Source organism: Emys orbicularis, chromosome 3, assembly GCF_028017835.1.
Source record: "Emys orbicularis isolate rEmyOrb1 chromosome 3, rEmyOrb1.hap1, whole genome shotgun sequence".
In the NCBI taxonomy this organism is placed as follows: domain Eukaryota; kingdom Metazoa; phylum Chordata; order Testudines; family Emydidae; genus Emys; species Emys orbicularis.
The window spans coordinates 86,974,476-86,995,915 of NC_088685.1; the positions used below are offsets into that span (position 1 = coordinate 86,974,476).

General features: G+C 39.5%; 1 protein-coding gene across 1 annotated transcript in view; it reads left to right on the plus strand.

The window, feature by feature from the left end:
- Positions 1-21,440, plus strand: part of CDC40 (cell division cycle 40) — a 59,521-nt gene that overhangs the window by 10,977 nt on the left and 27,104 nt on the right. The window contains exons 2-5 of the mRNA XM_065400731.1: positions 8,267-8,353; positions 12,593-12,722; positions 18,527-18,610; positions 20,564-20,703. Coding sequence (XP_065256803.1) covers positions 8,267-8,353; positions 12,593-12,722; positions 18,527-18,610; positions 20,564-20,703 — 441 coding nt within the window. The remainder of the gene's footprint in view (positions 1-8,266; positions 8,354-12,592; positions 12,723-18,526; positions 18,611-20,563; positions 20,704-21,440) is intronic.

Below are 21,440 nucleotides of genomic sequence, written 5' to 3' on the forward strand. Positions count from 1 at the left end.
TCCTGTGGACAGTGGAGACCTAGGGCTTTATCCAGCAAGGTGCAGAGCACGCTAGCCTAATTCACCAAAGCATTTAAGCACGTGCTTAAGGTCCAGCAGATGAACAGTCCTACTGACTTCACGGGGACTACTCATGTGATTAGCCCAATCTAGCAAAACACTTAAACTGCTTCAGAACTCGCATTGTCAAATCCGTATTGCGTTGGACTTCACTGCAAATACCATATAAATCTCAGCAGGAGATGTTTAAATTCATTGAACAAGAATGTCACTTAATATTTCTTGCTGGGCTGTTAAGTTTGTGACCCATGGGATAGGGTCTCCATTTACTGCACTTCAATTTTAATGGATAACTAATGCTGATTATAAATCCTGTACAAAGCAGGCTGCCCTTGTTAGTTGCTTGGCTAGTTAGTGCTGAACTATCCTAGGGTCTGAAAACTTTGTGTTTTATTGACCAAACCATACAACAAAAATGTAAAAAGTTGTTTAATATCAGGGTGGATAAAAATCAATTATTTAAAATAAATAAAATCTGAGTTTTTTAATTTAAATCGGATTTTTTTGATAAAATGCTTTTTGAGGAAAAAACCTATCTAAAGATACACTATAGGTCAAAGATATCTCATCATGGAATAGGGATTATAAATTCTAATTCTATAGTATGAGACAGTATACTCATGTAATGTTTGAGAAGTTTCGTAAACGAGTTCTAATAGTTCATGGATTAGGGACCCAATTTTATGGGGTTCCAGGAATTTCTGTATAGATTATTTAGGTTAATTTTTCTATCTACCCAATGGGACTCAGTGTTCAGTCTAGAAGATACATCTCTACCTCGATATGACGCTGTCCTCGGGAGCCAAAAAATCTTACCGCGTTATAGGTGAAACCGCGTTATATCGAACTTGCTTTGATCCACCAGAGTGCGCAGCCCTGCCCTCCCCCCCCCCGAGCACTGCTTTACCGCGTTATATCTGAATTCGTGTTATATCGAGTCGTGTTATATCGAGGTAGTGGTGTACCATCAGAGATGCTTAGTTTTGCAGTTCTCAAACTGTGGATTTGTGTCTCCAGAGACAACATGCTTGTTAACAGCAAAAATGTTTTTAAATAAATAAGAGGTGAGAAATAACAGACCTCAACCCTGTTGTCCCTCTGTAAATTTGTGTACACAGAGTCAATCCCTTACCTCTCTCTAAAAGTGCAAAGTTTCAAAAAGTTCAATGAATAGAAGATTGTTGGCGGTGGAATAGATCTGGACAAGGAGAAGAAGTCTGGAGATAAATGTGAGAAGGGAGGGACAAGCAGTAGAAACAAAAGTGAAACTGTTTGAGCAGCATATTCCAGAAGTCTTGAGATCTTTCTGAGTGTGGCCTTCATTGATTTGAGATCTACCATACCATTCTCTCACTAGAAGGGAAAACCTATAATGGCAGCAGGCCGTAAAAGAGACCCAGTTTGGGAATATTTTAATGAAGTTCCTCTACCTGTGGTTAAGACAGGTATCCGTGCAAAATGCAAACAGTGCAACAAAGAAATGCAAGGCCTGGTTGCCCGAATGAAACAACATCATGAGAGAAGTGTTCCTTCTCAGGAGGAAGCTGCGTTGAAGATTATGAAAGGAACATGTCTGAACATGCAGGATCTTCAGGCTGGTAACAACCATCAAGAGTGCACTTTTATGTAGAAATCCATGATTAAATCGAGTCTTTCTGATTAGTGACTTAAATCATGATTTGATTTAAATCAAATCCACCCTGTTTAATGTAGAGACAACGCACAATTTACTCCAGAACTTAGTAAGAAGTTGCTTAAGGGCCAAATTCTGCTTTCAGATGTACATGCACAGCTCTCATCAAATTCACTGGGAGCCACGCATTAACATCTGATGGCAGAATTTGGCCCAAATTATTGTATTGTGCATTTAAAGATAAAATTTTATAACCTCCTATGGGATCAAAGGATTGTGAAGTCTTAATATAAACCACTGAACATGATCTTCTGATACTGTTCCTTAGTCAATTATGAGCCCAATCCTGCAGTCCTTACTGAAGCTAGCTTATTTTGGTGGGAGTGATACCTGAATAATGCCTGCAGGCATGGGCTATGTTTAATTTGAGGATTTTTTTCTGTCACTGTCTCACAGCCCCATGAATGAAAGATCCAGCAGACTTTCTTTTGTTGTGGTGATATTTAATTAAGCAGCTAGAGTACGTTATTTGTGTTCTATTATTATTATTATTATTATTATTTTATTATTGTATTGTCAAATTGTTTTCATAGTTATAATGTTTAAGTGTTTCATGATGTGTCGCTATGACATTGCTAGAAAAGCAGAAGTAGAAGCAGCAAGGCGCTGTGAAGTGTGAATGGGGCCCCTGGGTCGCTGACGTGATTGTGTCTCAAAGGCCTGGAATCCCTTCCCTGCACCCGGTTCTTTTGCTATCTTTGACCCATATGCTGCAAGCACAGCTGATGGGGCTGAAGGAGGACCCTGTGCTGACTGCAAGGTGTACTGCAGCCACCGGAGCCTCCCAGGAATGAAGAAGTTCTAGTTTCACTAGACACCTCTCTTCCCCATTATGGAAGATGGCAATTATACAGGAGTCACACTGTACATAGAACATAGTCTGTAGAAGGGCTGACAGAGGAAGCATTGTTGGTGGTCTTAGTCCGACTAACCATTCGTGCCCCTGTTACTTGCTAGTCTCATAGTGGTATTGTGAAGATTAAAGCATATACAGCACAATATGTTGACGAAATGCCAAATGATATAAGTTTGCATTGTGTAGCATAGAACTAACACAAGAGTCACAGGTTATAAATTTCAGAGTATACTGTACCAAGAGCATACATTCTGCTATACCAAGCGTGTATGTGCTAATGTGATCTAGATCTCACTTGCAATAGACCACTAGAAGGAAATAAAGAGGAGTTATGGACACATTTTCAAATTTCTTTATGGGTAGCTAAAAGTGAAATGGACTAAAGGAGAGAAAACCAGGCACACTTCAACAGTGTACTGCAGGGCTAGGCAACCTATGGCACGCAAGCTGATTTTCAGTGGCACTCACACTGCCCGGGTCCTGGCCACCAGTCCGGGGGGCTCTGCATTTTAATTTAATTTAATTTTAAATGAAGCTTCTTAAACATTTTAAAAACCTTATTTCTTTACATACAACAATAGTTTAGTTATATATTATAGACTTATAGAAAGAGACCTTCTAAAAATGTTAAAATGTATTACTGGCACGCAAAACCTTAAATTAGAGTGAATGAATGAAGACTCGGCACATCACTTCTGAAAGGTTGCCGACCCCTGGTGTACTGGCTGGTTATCACTTGGTGCACAAAAGTATAGTTTGCTTGATGGAATGATGAGTAAAGATGGAGATGTTGGAATGTGGAACTGTAATGAATGTGCTTCAATTTCAAGGACCAGCAGTTTTCACATCCAAAGAATGTACAGGTCGTGGTATGGGAATGAATTTATTGTATGACTTCCAAATGACTCAGCACTCTTCAGCAAACAGTAAAGTGGAACCAAAATTGCTATAGTCATCCTCCTCAGGATTGTCTTTCATATCACAATCTGTCATCTATTGTGTGCCATTCTATAGCTGAGAGAAGAACTTAACAGGTAGAAGAAAGGGGATACAAATAATAGAACTGAAGAATTCTTGGCATTTTATAAGGCTAGGCTTCTTTGACTCTTAAAATTTAAAGAATAGCAAGCAACTGGCAGCTTAATATCAAGTAATTACAAGTCTGCAAATGTCTCAGACAATTGTCAAAATCTTGTTGTCTGATCAGTTTATTGAATTTTCCTTAGAAATAACATAAATGATCCTAATCTTCATCTAAGAAATAATGAGATGAGATGCTTGTTGGTCTGTTAACATAAACTGTTTGGTATGATTTGAGAAGGTTGTCAGAAACTTCTTTAGGTCATGGAGCTGTAAGAGGAAAAACCCAATCTCATGTGCAAGTAAGTAATACCATTCAGGGAATTGTTTTGGTACAGTTCTATTGTAGTTGCTTTGTTTGTATCTTTGTGTGTGGCTGAATGAATGGATTAGTGTCCATTATACTGTTCCTAGTCAAGAGCATGGGATATAAAACTCAGGCTTGCAAATGTACCGGTAGCTGTTGTCATCCAGGGCCAGTGAATTGGGAAGGTCATGTGATTAAAGGAATGAGGTCAGTCAGTCTGAGTGCAACACTGCCTGCTCAAGCAGGAGCCATGGAATGATTGTGTATGAATTATTTTTTATCAGGCAGGTCTAATGAAAGACAGTCTTTCTGTTTGGGCTTACAATTCCAATATTAGGCAGTACAATAGAAATACTTGCCTGATTAGGAAAATATTTGGGTTTTTTTTATTGTCCTAGTTATTCTATAAGCAGGTTATTTAAATTGCTTTCATAAACAGATGCTGATTTTCCCCTTTCCTCCCTCCGTGATTTAGAGAACTAGATTTTAAACCCTTTAAGTCTTAAATATGTAAGCAAATACATTATTGTTGACCTGCCATTAAATTAGCAAGAATAGCTCCTGTGGGCATTACATGCTGGTGAATAGCTAATAGTTTTAAGTAAATATATACTGTAATATGCTATATTCTGTAGTTTGAAAGAGCAAACTTTGCATACTTCATATAAGAGAGATTTTTATAAAGGAGAATTAAAATTCTAGTGTATGCTTTTTCTTTCTGTTCTTTTAACTACACCCATTTGATCCTGTGGGTGCATGTATACTTAGTGGCTTGTGTACACACGAAAATTTCCCAGCACAGCTATATCAGAATAATTATTCCGCTATAGTTTGCTGGTGTAAGTCCATCTGTGTACGTTATCCCAGAGTAAAATCACAAAGTGTTGGGAAGAAGTGATCTTGGAGGCAGTCATGGCCATTTAAGACTTTAGAGCTTTGAAACAGTATCTTAAATTGCACCCATAAACTAATTGGAAGCCAGTGCAGATTCTGGAGCACAGGTGCAATGTTTCATGCTTTAAAAAAAGCAAGATGGGTATATCCCCTGTCACACATACCCTGCTCTCCAGTTGAGGGAACTGATGTCAAATCTCTTTCTTTAGGCTGGATCTCCAGACCTTCCAGTTTAATCTCAACTTGGATTGAGTCGATGCCAGTGTGCTCTCATCCAAGCCTATGAGTAAGCTGATCAAGTGCATCAGCTTGGTCAGATGTCATCTCTGAGTACAATATGCCACTCATAGTAACATTGTTCTAGTTCACGTTAAATAATTTGCAATTTATAAAGGCTAAATTACATAATTTCTGTTTCTAAATCCAAATCAGGCAAAAGTGAAAAAGTATTCAGAAAGAATAAGATGTTTTGCAAAACCTAAGTACAGTTCTCAAGGGAAGTCTATCTTTTGTTGGTAATATCCATTTGAAGAACTGTATATGCTCAGATGGAAAATGTGTAAAACTTAAGAGATCTCGATTATCATCGTTCCACAGGAATCTAGAGGACTAGTCAACAAACACTTCATTTCTGGTTTCCTTAAAAAGTAAGCATAATGAAAAGCATTAAAAGTGTAGAGAAGGCTATGTTGTCACTTTGACTTTCTTATCCTTTAGCCCAAGAATCAGAAAGGTATGTTGTGTTAACTGGATGATATTCAGCTTATATAAGCAGATGCAACTCTCATTGAAAACAATAGTGGCACCTGCTTCTCAGTCTTTTTATGCCAGGGCTGAATTTGACCAATTATAATGCATAAGGATGAATTAGTCTTGGTTTACATAGATCCCTGGCCCAGGCAGCTTATCTAATTTTGAGAGATAAAGGCAAACTGTTAACTCTCCTCATGTCTACTTGATCCTTTTATGTTCTGAAGTTTCATATCAGAACAACCCGCAGAGATAGGTTGTTTTATTTTTTTTAGCAGAAAGTGCTTCCCATGGCTGGTGATAACCATTTGTGCCAGCCAGTTGACTAGGAAGCCTCACTTGAACAGCAACTCCGTCCAGGGTGTTCACCTCCCACACAGATGTCCTAAAGATGAGCATGCTGGACCTGGTTCCAAGATATTATGGTGGAAATATTACATGCTTTCAGGGTCAGTGGTGATCTATTTAAACAGAGGGAGGATGAGGCAAAATGAGCAGGCTTCTAATCAGAGGTGTGTATGTGGACTGTGAGCTTGATACTAACTGACCTCAACTAAACTGGAAAAACGTGCTATAATCTGGGGCAAAAATACAGATTGTTGCATTCGTTTTTGGCCCAACCAATGGAAGTGAGGGAAGAGGTATGTATATAAAAATAGATTTATATATTTCTGCCTTGAACACGAGAACTATCCCTATGTAGATTTCCAAGGAGAGAAGCCCTATTACAGCATGCCTTCAGAATGGGAGAAAATGTGCATCAGTAGCAGCAGAAGCATGTTCAGCGACGTGTGTGTTCCATATGGTGTCTGCCTTGCATCTTCCCATTGTCCAAACTGAATGAATGCCAGAGTAATCAAAAGCACTGGATGGATAAACTTCCTAGTCGTATTTAGTTACTGGCCTGCCATTTAGGAGGCTGAGGGTTATGGCCTTGGCAAGAATGTCAATAGGGAAGGCTGGTCCAGCAGTCCATTGATAACCTAATCCATTATCATAAAGGGGTAGTGGAGTTCAGTACTTGATTTTTGTACCCAGTTCAACAAAAGCTTACAGCTATGGTACATCCTTGTTTCGTTGAAGCATAGCAGCATCTACAGGTAATGCTTTCTACCACCTCTGGTTGGAAAGAGACTCTCTCCCATCTTCATGGATGATCATCTGGCTTTGCTTATATATGCCTTTGCCACTTCCTAGCTGGAATGCACCAGTGCAGTACACCTGGGCATGAAGCCATCAGGCCTTAGAAAACTTTAGCTAGTACAGAACATAGCAGTGTATCTCCTCAGCAATATGGGCTACCACAAGCTGTGGAGGTCTTGGTCCTTCTCTACAAGGTTCTCAATGGCCTGAGTCCAGAATACATAAAAGATCATCCAAAGCTCCAGGATGTGGATCACGGTTAATGACTTTTGGAGCATAAGGGAAAGCTTTTCTGTGCAGGAAGATGGAGTGTTTTGGGGGGCAGGTCCCAGATTGTGGGACGAACTCACAGGGATCAAGGACTATCCTAAACATCTCCACCTTCTGATCCCAGTGCAACACATACTACTTTTACCTTCCCTTCTTATATATGTGCATATTCCTATGTTTTTAGTGTAAGCATACAAATTAAACCTAACAAAACATTACACTGCATACACATATTTCCCCTGGAGAGAGGATGAAGAATGAGCCACATGTGAAATATGCTAGGTGTGTTGCTTAATGCATTACTGGAAGGTGCTCAGGTACTATCAGTGAGGAGGGTGGTATAAGTACCTGTATAAAATAGAATAACTTCATCCATGTGGGGGAGTGAAAAAATCTCTCTTTAGCCAGACCGTTGGCTCAAAAGCAATGTTGACTGACTTTGGAGGGATGATGCAAAGTGGAGTTGAGGATGGAGGCCAAGATTTTCAAAAGTGATACATGATTTTAATGCCTCAATATATGGGTGCCCAACTGAGATGTCAGATTTTCAGAGGATGGATGTTTAGCACTGGATGAAAATTGGGCCCCTTTAAAGTATATGTTGAGTTATGCACCAAATCACTGGTCACTTCATAAAATCTTTGGCAGCTGTGAAGGAAAAATAGGGGAACATAGTGACTAACAGAGATTCTTGGTACCTGGCATCTTTACAAAGACATCTGCATCAGGGAGGGAAGATAGTTTGCATAGGGTTCTGTTTATACGCTGTGTATGTGAAAGCGAATGAATAGATGGAGGGAATTCCTAATAACCCTGTATCTACAGAAATATCTTCTAAAACATTTCCCAAGCTCCCGCTGTTTTGTTTTTCCCAAGGTACTTTGCTTTTTCTCCAATAGGCTAATGGGTATAGGGGGGCAGATGTTAGAAAATTGGGTGTGGTTTTTTTTAATTGCACTTACAACTTTACCGGTAAAGTTGAGCCTTAATTAAAAACTTGTCAGACTTTTGTTCTTCATCGAACTGATGAATAAGAATTCTCGCCAAGCTTTTCCTGATATTTTTTTTTCTTCAGAACTAAAAGTAAAATTACATAGGTATAATTTAAAAAGCATACTGTGCCCCATACAGTCAAATTAGCATCTGGTATTTTAGATTAGCTATATATGAGAAGTTTTGGTTACATTTCAGTAGCACTTTTGCTGTATTTCAGGAAGATGTAGAGACGGGAGTCCACCTCGATCCTGCAATCAAGGAAGTTCAGTACAATCCCACTTACGACACCATGTTTGCACCAGAGGTAAGAAGATTTTTATTAAAACCAGAAATGTTAGTCTTCCAAATTAATTGGCATTCCACTGAGAAATGTATGTGGCTTAAAAGGAATGTTTCATGTTAAAATTGTTCTAATGTGAAATTCAGACATTGCAATGCCTGTCCTCTTGAAATATAAATGTATAGAGTTCCTCAAGTTCTCCCTAGATTCAGGGATGCCTCAAGCTTCTGGACTTTAAAGTAAAGATAAGAACTTGGGTGAACTGTGAAAGACACCACATAACACAAACAGGTACCCTGAGGATGTCATGTACATTTGTAATATAACTTTAAACTATTTTAAAGCTATTCTAAGAGAAGAATCGTAAGAGCTCTTCTCTACCAAACTATAGAGCAGAGATCAGCAACCTTTGGCCCGCGGCCCGCCAGGGTAAGCACCCTGGCGGGGCAGGCCGGTTTGTTTACCTGCCGTGTCCGCAGGTTCGGCCAATCGTGGCTCCCACTGGCCGCGGTTCGCCACTCCAGGCCAATGGGGGCTGCAGGAAATGGCGGCCAGCACATCCCTCGGCCCGTGCCGCTTCCCGCAGCCCCCATTGGCCTGGAGCGGCGAACCGCAGCCAGTGGGAGCTGCGATTGGCTGAACCTGCGGACGCGGCAGGTAAACAAACCAGCCCGGCCCGCCAGGGTCCTTACCCTGGCGGGCTGCGGGCCAAAGGTTGCCAATCCCTGCTATAGAGTAGGAAAGGTGGAAATCAAATAATGTAGAGCATTGTGCTGTTAAGAAGCCAGTACAGGATATTACCTGGCTGAACATCCTGAAGTGTCCTGTCTTCTCAGTTCTTTTGATGTCTACTCATAATGTTAATCAGTGAGCAGTTGCCAGAAGTTGTATAGATCTATAGGTTATAGAAAATGGGTATAGTTTTGTATAAAACTAAAACCCAGTATTACCAATAGAAGCAGTATTCATGTCATGATATTTAACTCAAGTATTTTCAATCATTTTTCATTTTTTCAAATGAATGCAGTGTACAAAATTCTTTTGGGTTAAAATTAACCTTCTTCAAAACAACTTGAACTGTTTTTGTATCTTAACTGTTTTTCAGTAGCCTACAAACTATTTGTCTGAAGGATTAAAAGACATGGTTTAAGCCTTCAAGTTGTGTATAAATAATTTTATAAATTATTTGAAAACCTCTTAGTGTTATGATACAGTATAAGAATTAATGTCACATTTAGACAAATAAAGGCTGTCTGCAGATTGGAAGACAACTCTGCATAAATTTTGCATCAGTTATGCTTTGTTTAGAAAACTTATTGTGCAACAATGTGAGCTAGACGCTATTTTAAACAAAAGCTCGCAATCTGCACTTTAAGTGGGCCAAATAGACAACAATACTGTCTCAATTTATGGCTGTTGGTTTGCATAGATGTTTGATTTAAGAAACCCAAGTGGTCTCAAGTGGGACAGGTTCAAGGCTTTGTGATTGGAGCCAGCAAGCACAGAAGTCATAGTGAATGTGTGGCACTTGATTTGCACCTATTAATTAAATACTTTCTCTATCTGGTCCATGGTGACTTCAGGAAAAGTTACTTCTTTATCATCTTGGAAAAGAAAATTAAGGCGGGGGATGAACTGCTGGTGGAGTCCCTGAGACTGGAGAGAGAGAGAGCGAGAGCTGTCTACACAGTTCTCTCACCTTCCTGTAATTATAGACAGAACGGCGCTGTAGGCCTCTAACAAGAATTTTAGAAAGACCGGGAATGTAAAATGGAATATCACAGTGAAAATTAATTATTTATTGTTAACTTCTGTCTCGTGATGAGACTAAGAGCATTATAGGGAAGTAAACTGAGAACCAGTACAGTTCTTTACACAGCATATTGTCGACTTGGGGAATCCACTGCCACAGGAGATCAAGCCTAAGGGGCTGATCCTGGGCTGCATTCAGCATGCGTAAATCCTGCTGAGTACGTTTGGTGCTGCATATGTGAAACACATCTCTGAATCTGATCAAAATATGGCTTCATCCTTTCTTCTTCAAAGGACAGGATAATTTTATGACTAGTAATATTCAAGATAAGATAATGGTAATCAAATCTTATGCTTCAGTGCTTAAAATCTCTCTTCCTATGTAATTATTGTGTAATTGGCTGGTGAGTTATGAGTGTTTTTTCTTTTCATTGAAGCATCAGGTGTTAGGTATTGCTGGAGACAATATAACATACAAACTGGATTCATGGCCTGATTTGGTATGGGCAAGCAAGTACAGAATCAGAAGTGGTTCTGTTGATCCGTACTTGAATTCTGCACTAAAGACTTTTATTGGCATATGACTGGGAATTGAGTATACAAAAAAAATCTAATGGATTAAATGATTCTCTCTCCTTTTGAAATTCATAAGAAAAAAATGAGAAAAATAGGTTTTAAGTCAGGGGAGAGAATAGGAAACTTTTTTCAAGGAAGAGGAGGCTCGGTTAATTCTATTATCTGCACTCTAAAATGTGTCAAATTATTACATTTAAAAACAATTTAATCTTGAGATTGGTATTCAGCACAGGAAAGCACCTTGGGGAATAAGCAACATGTATAAAAGGTAATATACTTAGCTTTAATACATGCAGCTGTCAGTCTTGAAATCACAGCTGCTCAGAGCTGGAAGTTATTTTTTTGCAAAGCTTGAGCCAATTTTGGTATGTATGGCCAATAAGTAGTACGGTTTGAGTTCTCAGAGGTAAAATGAAGCCGAATCAAAAAGGGTTTATCAACTGTTTTGAGGCAAGAATATGCAGCCTCTGTAAGATATGATAGTTTAGTGTCTTAAAAGTTACAACCATAGAGTTTCTAGTTTAATCGACTAAAAACATAGTAAACCTGTAGCATCACTTGTAGTGGTCAATTTTACATTAAAAAAATGCTTGAGATTGCTTTGGTAAATACAGATAAAATATTCAGTTTCTAATTTCTCCTTGGGAATTGGGGAGGAGTGAATAACATGGGAAAAGAACATCCATGTGCTATGAGCATGACGTGTTACAGTATTGGGAGACAGCTCTGCACTATTTCAGTACTGGTGCTCTTGCCATGTATGGGGAATACTTAATCTGTACTCGTATGTAAGTATCTAGATGAGCCTTACCTGTGCTTCATTCTGTTTGCCCAGTCCAGAATGGGCTTGTTTATTGGACACATCACAGAAGTGTGTATGCATACAAACACTTCTGGCCCTTATGTGTACCATTGCCTTCTCTTGGATGGAATGTCAGACCTGCTCAAGTGTGTGATGATAGTGTGTGATAAATACATGTACTATTATGCAAACATTCATGTGTCACTGCTTATCAATGTTGGTAGTTATTTTTACTCTGACAGTGGCTAAATTCTCTTCCTTTGTGCTCCACACAGTGGCGCTCAACTCGAATATTCTGTTCTCCATATTTTGAGAGAGCCCATTGACTTGCATGGAAATCCATTCAGATAGGGCAGAATATACAAGTCAAGATCTGCCATGCAGATCTAAAGAAACTTCTGCTCTTGCATTTCAGCTCTTCCATCCCAACTCATCACTTTGCTGTAACTAGACACTATATCCAATTCTGTAAACTCTCCTATGTAACTCTGTGAACCATGTGATACTTCACTTAACCAATACACAAATATAAAATTGTATAGTACTGCACTTTCTTTAGAAAACAGATGTGCATTTGTGTATGAATTGTCTATATTCTGTAGTTGTGCAGCTGATCCTGCTGATATATTATCACATTTTTATTTTGAGTGATAAAGATTTTTACAAGGCAATTTCCATATTGGTACAACAGTTCTCTAGGGTTTGACTTTCAAAAAAAGATAATACTATGTGGTTTTAGCTTCCCCTTCCCTCTTTCCTGTTTTCTTCTGTATGTTTGGATTATTTACCTATTTAATGGGAGGTTTTGCGTGTGGAGTAATTTTTTTTTATTGACTTGACCTTGCCAACAGTGCTGTGGGCAAGAAGCTCCACCAAGAAAATTACTTAATGCGTAAAGAAACTCCTATTCTAATTGGTATATAATATAATGTACAAATATTATTCTGACATATATTCAGTTACAGTAGTCATAAAGGGAAAGTAAGCTAAAGCCGCTATGTACTGCCCTTCTTGAAAGTCACACAGTTCGTGCCCTTTAGAACGTTATAGATGATTACAAAATACTTAGCAAGAAACTATTTCCTTCTAGAATAGTGTACAACCTTTAAATACTTTTAATTTTGTTGATGCAGTTTGGGCCAGAAAACCCGTTTAGGACTCAGCAGATGGCTGCACCTAGGAATATGCTTTCTGGATATGCAGAACCAACACACATCAATGATTTCATGTTTGAACAACAGAGAAGAACATTTGCAACTTATGGTAAGACGTACAACTCCTTATATTTAACCCTTGAGGCTGATCTCTGTCTTAAACTGTCACATGTGTGGCTGGGCCTGTAACAGACTTACAAAATAATATTAAATGAGAATCTGCACAGTTATAGATCATGGCATTTATTTTGGAAATGTTATTCAGTTATTCCCTCTGAAATGTTAATCAAATGCAAGACCTCCTACTGAACCACTTTAATTAAACCCTCCATTAGTCGTGGTTATATAGAAGATAGAAATTACAATTTCACATTTTAACAAATTGACAAAAAATTATATGACAGAACCTACCCACAATAGGCTTATGATTCTAGCACAATGTAGCTATCAGAAAGTTAAAAAAGCTACTTACCATAGCAACTGGTTCTTCATGATGGTTGCATATATGGATCCACACTTCCCATCCACCTTCCTCACTTCTTCAGTATTTTGTTCATGATTTCTGAATTAATGGAAGGAAATGGATGGGTGGTTGGTGCCAACACCCCTTTTTTAAGTTTTCTGTCTCAGCAGTGTGAGGGTGTATGGACTCATAGAGGATGCTTGCTAGAAGCTTTGAGCTCTTGTTAAAGGCACTCATCTCCTTATGCATGGAGATCCATATGGGCAATTGCCATAGTAACCAGTTAATTCATCTCAAAGACCTTTTTTTAGCTTTCAAATAGCTACATTGTGAAAAAGCATAAAGCTCGTTTTGATCTTGTTCTTCAGATTGAAACAGTGCCATAGAAAATGTACAGTATGTAAAAGCAAGTGGATTTCTGAGCTTTTTCAGGTAGAAAGAATGTGCTGTGTATTTACATGAAATTTTAACAAGTTTTCTTGTACATTTCAGCATACAAGGCTTTTATTTTTTCTCTTAACATTTGTTTATAATTGTTAAAAACTTATCAGTTTTTAAAATATAAAGTTTAATTTGGTATGCTTCTGGTGATGTCAACACTAGACAGCTTCCGGTGGCGCTGCTCTAGCGATGCAGCTATGCTGCTCTGAGATCTCTTGTGTAGCTGCTTTATGCTGACGGGAGAGAGCTCTCCTGTCAACATAAGTAATCAACCCCCAACGAGCAGCGGTAGCTGTGTCAGTGGGAGAAGCTCTCCCACCGACGTAGCACTGTGCACACTAGTGCTTATGCTGGCGTAATTTATATTGCGTGGGGGGGTGGATTATTCACACCCCTGAGCAACATAAATTTTGTCGACGTAAGTGGTACTGTAGACATGGCCTCCTTCTGGTGAAGTATGAGAGTTTGAAGAGCATAAGTTATCCACCAGGCAGGTTCTGAAATTTCCACACAAATTTTTAAATAACATATAATACTCAGTCCACCGCTGTTTTAAAAGATCTGTGTATGCAGATTGCTTTCTAAATTAAACTGTGTTATTAAGGCCATGATCCTGCAATTGATTGCATGGCACAAAAGTCTGCCCACATGCTGAGCCCCATGGACTTCACTGGGGCACTGTGGCCATGCAGCAATCTGCTTGTGTGCTATCAATTGCAGGATTGGGACATCAAGGTTTAAATTATGAAAACTAGAGTCAGTGTGAGCCATGTTTACCCAGAAAATCGTGAGGATAAAGTATCAAATTTTAAGTAATTCTTTCAACTGTCATAAATTACCATTTAATGTGTATATCTTCAAATTTTCTTTTTCGGTTTCCTCTTTGGTTTGTTGTTGCTTGTTTCCATATGCACCAGCTACCATTAGTACTATTTTATAAGTGTGAAACTCATTGGGTATGTCTACACCTGCAGCACCGAGTCTGAGTCCATGTTAGCTGACTCAGGCTCATCGGGCTCGGGCTGCGGGGCTATAAAACTGCAGTGTAGACATTCCCCCTTGCAGAGACTCAGAGCCCAGGCTCCAGTCCACACCCAAACGTCTATACTGCAGTTTTATAGCCCCGCAGCCCGAGTCCTGCCAGCCCAAGTGAGCTGACCTGAGACAGCCGTGGCCTTGCCATAGGTCTTGTATTGCAGTGTAGACATACCTATTTTTATGAGTAACAGAAAATAGTGGCAACCTTATCCATAGGATCTTTGTATTGTTCTGGGGATGGTTCCAGAAGTGGAGCAGCAAAAAAGCTGTGCTAGACTCGGTAAATCAGAAGAACCAGCACGGAAGCATTAGAAGGTTCAGTTAGGAGGGGCAGTAAATGACAATTGTGATGTCTCCGCATATTAGCAAGTTTGTTATGAATTACTTGAAAACATACCAGAATTCTTGAAATATGTTGCTAGAGTCTCATTGTACCATTGTCCATAGAAAACTTTACCTTGAAAAATTGCCTTTCAGTTTTGGGAAGGGAAGATAAAAATTTCTCATGGTAAATTGGATTAGTAGCAGAGCAGAAGTGTGTAGCTGTCTCTATATAAATCTAGGTGGGAAGCAATGTTGCTAACTGATTCCGCTTCAGCATATTGGAAGAATCTGTAAAGTAACCCTGCTTCAAAGTTGCAGGTTTCAAAGGCCTCCTACATCAGCTGTTGGGGCCCATTTTGTTCACTGGCATTTGTTTAACCAGTGACTTTTCTCTAGAAATGCAAATTAAGTGTGTTGTAAGATAGAGGGCCTTGTAGGTGAAATAGTTTTGTAAAAGGAAGCAAAGGGAATTGGTGAGGGATTTCTGTGCCTTCCATTTAACCTATTTACTATACTTAGAATTACAATCTTGTTTTATGTGTGATTCTTTAAAATTTAATACTCAGTCAACTAAAACCCTGTTTATTATATTGCTTGGCAAACAAAACAAAGTTTTGTGGCTCAAAATATTTTCATTCTACTTTTCTTAAGATAAGTACTTAACATTCCTGTCAGCAATATTCTTTCTGTCCCCATTCTTGGAAGGGACAGGGGCATACTTCTTATACCAGGGGTGGGCAAACTACGGCCTGTAGGTGACATCTAGCCCACCAGCTGATTGAATCCAGCCATTGAACTCCCGCTGGGGAGCAGGGTCTGGGGCTTGCCCCGCTCCCATGCTCCAGCCGGGGATCGGGGTTGGGGGTTGCTCTGCGCATTCGTGCTGTGGCTCCCGGAAGCAGTGGAATGTCCCCCCTTTGGCTCCCACGTTTAGGCGCGGCCAGGGGGCTCTGTGCGCTGCCCCGTCTGCAGGCGCTGCCCCCGCAGCTCCCATTGGCTGCAGTTCCCGGCCAATAGGAGCTGCGGGGGCAGCGCCTGCAGACGGGGCAGTGTGCAGAGCTCCCTGGCCGCGCCTCCAGGTAGGAGCAAGAGGAGGGACATGCTGCTGCTTCCGGGACCTGCTTGAGGTAAGCGCTGCCCGGAGCCTGCACCCCGACCCCCTCCCGTGCCCCAACCCCCTGCCCGAGCCCTGATCCCACTCCCGCCCTCCGAACCCCTCAGTCCCAGCCCGGAGCATCCTCCTGCATCCCCACCCCAGAGCCCGCACCCCCAGCCGAAACCCTCACACACACACACCCCCTGGACCGACTTATTCGATGTAGCTTCTTGTTGTATCAGAGAACCAGGTCTAAGTGGCTAGTTATTAGACATCTGATTCACTTATTTTCATAAATGTAGTTTGATGCCTAAATTTTCAGAAGTGACTAGTGATCTTGGGTGCCTCAGATTTTTGGGTGGCCAACTTGAGATGCTTTAAAGGGGCTTGTTTTTCCGAAAGTGTTGTGCATGTAACGTCTGAAGGACAAGCAAGACTTTTACATACGTTCGCTAAGCACTGTTGCTCAGATCCAGCACCAAATAGGAGTAAGATTTGGCTAGTAATTTTTACAGGGCCCAAGAGTATGAGAAAGTGAGTGTTTCTATCAGTGTGTGCACATAACACTTATTAGAAGTATATTATCCTTGCATTCAAGTGTCACTGTCAAGGTACAGTTCCCTTTGGCAGGTCTTTCAATTGCCTATTCCGTTAGGGTTGTTTAAAATTTCAGTATACGCATCCTTGGAGTTTCATTCTGCAAGAGTGAAGTAATCTACTATGATTGCATCTTTAAAGAGATTTATTTATCTGTAATTGTTCTGTTATGTGCATTAGGCTTGTTTGTGCTTATTACCCCCAACTTTTTTCAGATATAAGGTGGAGTGGAATTGTGCCTTTCCAATCAACGTCAACGTGTAATCTTGATGTCTCTAGTTTTAATTGCAGGAAAGATGTGAGTCAGGGCAGGTCATGTAAATGCCTAGCACGCTAACGCAGTAGGAGAAAAGGACGCTTTCCGTTGAAGTTGCATTGGGAAGTCTGCAGACTTCCCATTATAAAGTAGAAAAGCTTTTCTAGAAGAAAAGATACTGGACCAATGTCAAACTTGCTTGTAAGTAGGCATGGCTCCCACTGAAGCCTGAATTTGACTCAGTTGCTCCATTCAGTGGCTTGCTGTCCCTTCTTCCCACTACTGAGCAAATGAGTCCCAGAGATGGTGTTAATACAGCTCGAGGACAAAGAAACCACTGCATTGATTTTGACATGTATCCAAAGTAGAATCTCTGCTTTAATAACAGAAACCTTATAGCTTAGAGGAGCCCATTAGATGACTGGCTCAGTAACAGCAGACAGTTGTCCTGTAAATCTAATTGGCAATGTCTGTTCAGCTTGATTGTGTTCATCACATGATAGTATAACATTTAGATAATCTGTGTAACAACTTGGAATAATTTTTACTAAGTTATTACACAGGCATGATGGAGCTTCATATTTTATCACAAAGGGCTTTATTTATATTTCATTTTCCTATATTGTAGTATAGAGTGCTCTGTAGGGTCAGATCAGAGTTAAAGCACCAAAGCACAAGTCTTGATTCCAAAAGTAGATCTGCTGCTTTGCTCTGCTCTTCTGCTGACTCCTCTAGACATTAAAAGAACAATTGACTCTTTCAGCATTTAAAAAAAAGTGGGAGTGTTGCTGAACCAGTGCACTTTGCCCAAGAGAAGGGGGGAATAATTGTGCTGGTGCAGGGATATCCATGGAGAGACTTTTCTAGTGTCCTGGTATTCTCTGTGCGGATCTGCAAAATGTCAAGTCATGTGACAGTGCTGCGTGGTGGTGTTTGCTCTAGCATTTATCTGGGGATTTTGTTGGTCATCTTTGCTTTCTTGATTTAATTATCTGAATTCTGAGGTCTTATTTGAGTCTTCAAAGGACACTGTCCCATTCAAATATTTAATTAAAATTCATTATATGTCCACAAGGGTGCACTCTTTCTCAAAAAAATGGCATTAGTGATAGTAAATATTCTGTGTACCTATTCCATAAAAACTAGATTTAATTATTTATCTTTACTATAACATTAAAAGTTGTGCTATCTACTTGTGTTCTTCACACCACATTCCCAGTTATTTAATGCAATATGTACTATCATGTTGCATTTCTTGGATGCGCGTTGTGTATCTGTGCAGAATGGTACAAATTTAAAAATTAATATGTTGCTGTAACAGTTCAGTTTTAGGGCTGTTCCTGAGATTAGCATTCGGTATGTTAGCACATGGCTGGGTTCAATAACTTGACCAGCGACTGCTTCAACTTGTAAGAGGTTTGAGCGCTCTGGAAGCAACACGCTCAGACTCTAGTGGGAAGCGAGCACCAGGCAATGCTCTGCAGTAAATCCAGTAGCTAGGCTGGGAGAAAAGTTGATGGACTTCAAAGCGTATTTCATTCAGTCCTTCTTGGCTTAGGAAGATATCTTAAATATAGGGCTTTGAGGAAGATATATCGGGGCAAAGGTCCTCTGAGAACAAAGAGGAGAATCAGTCACTGGGAACATATGCAGAGCAAAAATTTCAGCTAACAACTGGTATTTCTGCTTTTATTATAGGTTATGCATTAGATCCCTCTCTAGATACTCAAGACGTTGCTACTAAATACATTGGTTCTGTAGAAGAAGCTGAAAAAAATCAAGGTAAGTAACGTCAAATTGGATATAAAACAAAATGGTGTTAATGGCACTCTGTTCTGTTGTTTCAGTTTTATAGAAAACAAATAATAGGCTATCGTGAGATGCTAGGAAATATTAACAAAGGTTTGTGATGATATGTCATGAGAGATGCTCCTTAGACCAGAAGTCTAGGATGAAATGTTGGTGTTGTTTTTTTTTTAAACTCAATAATGAACTGTAGTTTCCCTTCCATGGTCAGGTTAAGAACAGTTTTTGGGGGGAGAGGGGTGTTTCTCATTGTTTTGTTTTTGTTTTTTTCTGGAATGTGAATCTTTTTAATAGTCGTCTGATTTTTTTCTAACACAAGATTTCAGATTATGATTTGACATTAGAATAGAACATTTTTTTTCATATACAAATGACTTAACAGGAGTATTTTGGGAGTTCAATTGAGCTGTAGTGTCATCCTTATTCCATCATGCTTTGTGCTAAAATTGTACTTTTCCTGCATTGCAATAGCTGCTTAAAGTAGGTTAATCAGCTGTATCATACTACTCAGCGATACGGGGTAAGCTGATAAATGATGTATACACCAGTTTGCCTTAACACTTGTGTTTGCAACTTTGTGTTATCAATAGTTAGCAAAATGGAGCTGTTCTCCCCACACATCCCAAAAGAAAAAGGTAGCCCAGTGGCAAGATTTTCATCCAGAGGCAGAAGAGCCTGTAATTACTACTTTGATGTAACATATTAAATGTTTTTAGTTCTAGTAAAGTGGTTTCTTTACATTTGAAATTATGCTCATGTAAACACCTTCTCACTAATAACATCTTCCCCCCATATAGCCTGAGATTTGTTCCTATGTTTAATTAATACATACTGCTGTACCTTATTCATTACATTATTTTCAAATAATGTTTTTAAAAGGCTTTAATTTCACTTTCTCCTTTAAAAGTGAAGTTGAGGATTTTAGAGTTCCTTTCACATAACAATTCCATTGGGGAGAGAGGCAGTCAAGATAAAAGTCTTACTTTAAATTAACTACAGATGTTATTAGTAACAGGTTAAGTTTTAATTTTAAGTCTTTAAAAACTCTAATTTTATTTATAAGGTGTACTGTTTGTTTGCTTTGACAGTACACTGGCTCTTTCCCTTTTGTTTATAGGCAGTGTTGCTTTCTGATTCATATGCAGCAAATGTTTAGGATTTCTGAGTGTACACATTATTCTAAAAATCACTAATATATATCATCCTATGAAGGGTTTTGTACAACTAATGCATAATCTAAACTTTAATGTCTAAAACGCACTGTCACTTTGATTTCCCTCAATATTTTTCTTAATGTTTGTATATTGCAATGATGAAATTCTGAAAACACAAACTTTACTTTGTAAATGTAAAGAGCTTAGCACTCCCGGTAGGTTAGTGAATGTGTGCAGCTCAGTGTGAGACTTGAAAGATGCTTGGGATGAAGTGGGGAAGGAAGAGTGGGCAGATGACTGGGGATTCTAATTATTTCTCTAGCGAGTGATCTTGGGGGGGGAAAAAAATCTGGTCGTGGAATAGAGAAGCTTAGTTTTCAGGGAAGTCAAGATATCTGGACTCAATTGTTTTCCAAATTTTACAGAGTGCAAAGTGTGAAACAATTAAAAATGCCTAGTCACTGTGTTCATGGCTGCAAAAGAGTAATGATAAATATATTTTTGTGGACTTCACATGTATTTTGACTCGTGCATGATTAAGTAACTTATAACATCCATCCATACCTAGAATCTTGCAGCCTACCCATCTCCTCGTTACTTTGGATTAAATTAGCTACAGTCATAAGTAGGTAAGTGAAGCAGCATTGTGATCCTGAAGACCTCTTCCCTTCTGATATTACTTGGTGTTTCTATACTGAAAATACAGTGACTTGTGTTCTTGACGTTAAATGTTGCATAAACGTCAGTGTCTATAGTGTTATGTTTCTTCCTGCAGGTTTAACAGTATTTGAAACAGGACAAAAGAAAATAGAAAAAAGGAAGAAATTCAAAGAGAACGATGCATCTAATATTGATGGCTTCCTGGGACCATGGGCAAAATATGTGGATGAGAAAGAAGTAGCCAAGCCCTCAGAAGTGAGCGTTGTTTAAAGTGTATTGGGTAGGAATTTAGCAACATAGTGGCATACCATGGCAGAGACCTAGGTATGGAAGAAATCTTGTGACTTCACCAGTATAGGCCAGTGGAGACCAAATGCACTGTGGCAATGATACATTTGAACATAGTGCTTTAAGTGCTGTGTGTTTGAAAATTTGGACAGTGGCTTTAGAAGAGATTTTGTATTTATTTTGTTGGCCTGAGGGTAGCTGCTGTATGATAACAGAAGCATCTAGGTAAAAAGAATAGTCAAGAAATACTCTTTAGTAGGAAAAAAGACCAGGCTTGCCTTTCTTCAATCATTGACACTTAGGGCTTGTCTACACATACAGCGCTGCAGTGGCGCAGGTGCACCGCGTCTGGTGAAGACGCTCTATGCCGATGGGAGAGAGCACTCCCCTCAGCATAATAAAACCATCTCCATGAGAGGAGGTAGCTATGTTGGGGAAGTCCTCCCACTGACACAGCACTGTCCACACCAGCGCTTATGTCAGTGTAACTTATATCACTCTGGGGAGTGGTTTATTCACACCCCGAGTGACATAAATTATGCTGATATAAGCTGTAGTGTAGAGAGAGCCTTTGCTATAGCCTATAAGCAAGAGTAGAATGCATTGTTTTTAAATTCTTTCTAGAGTGTGTATAACTTTCTAAGCTGCTCTGGCTTTGGTTAAAATTTTACTTTTTGTAATTGGCTTTTTTCCTATGTGGAAAG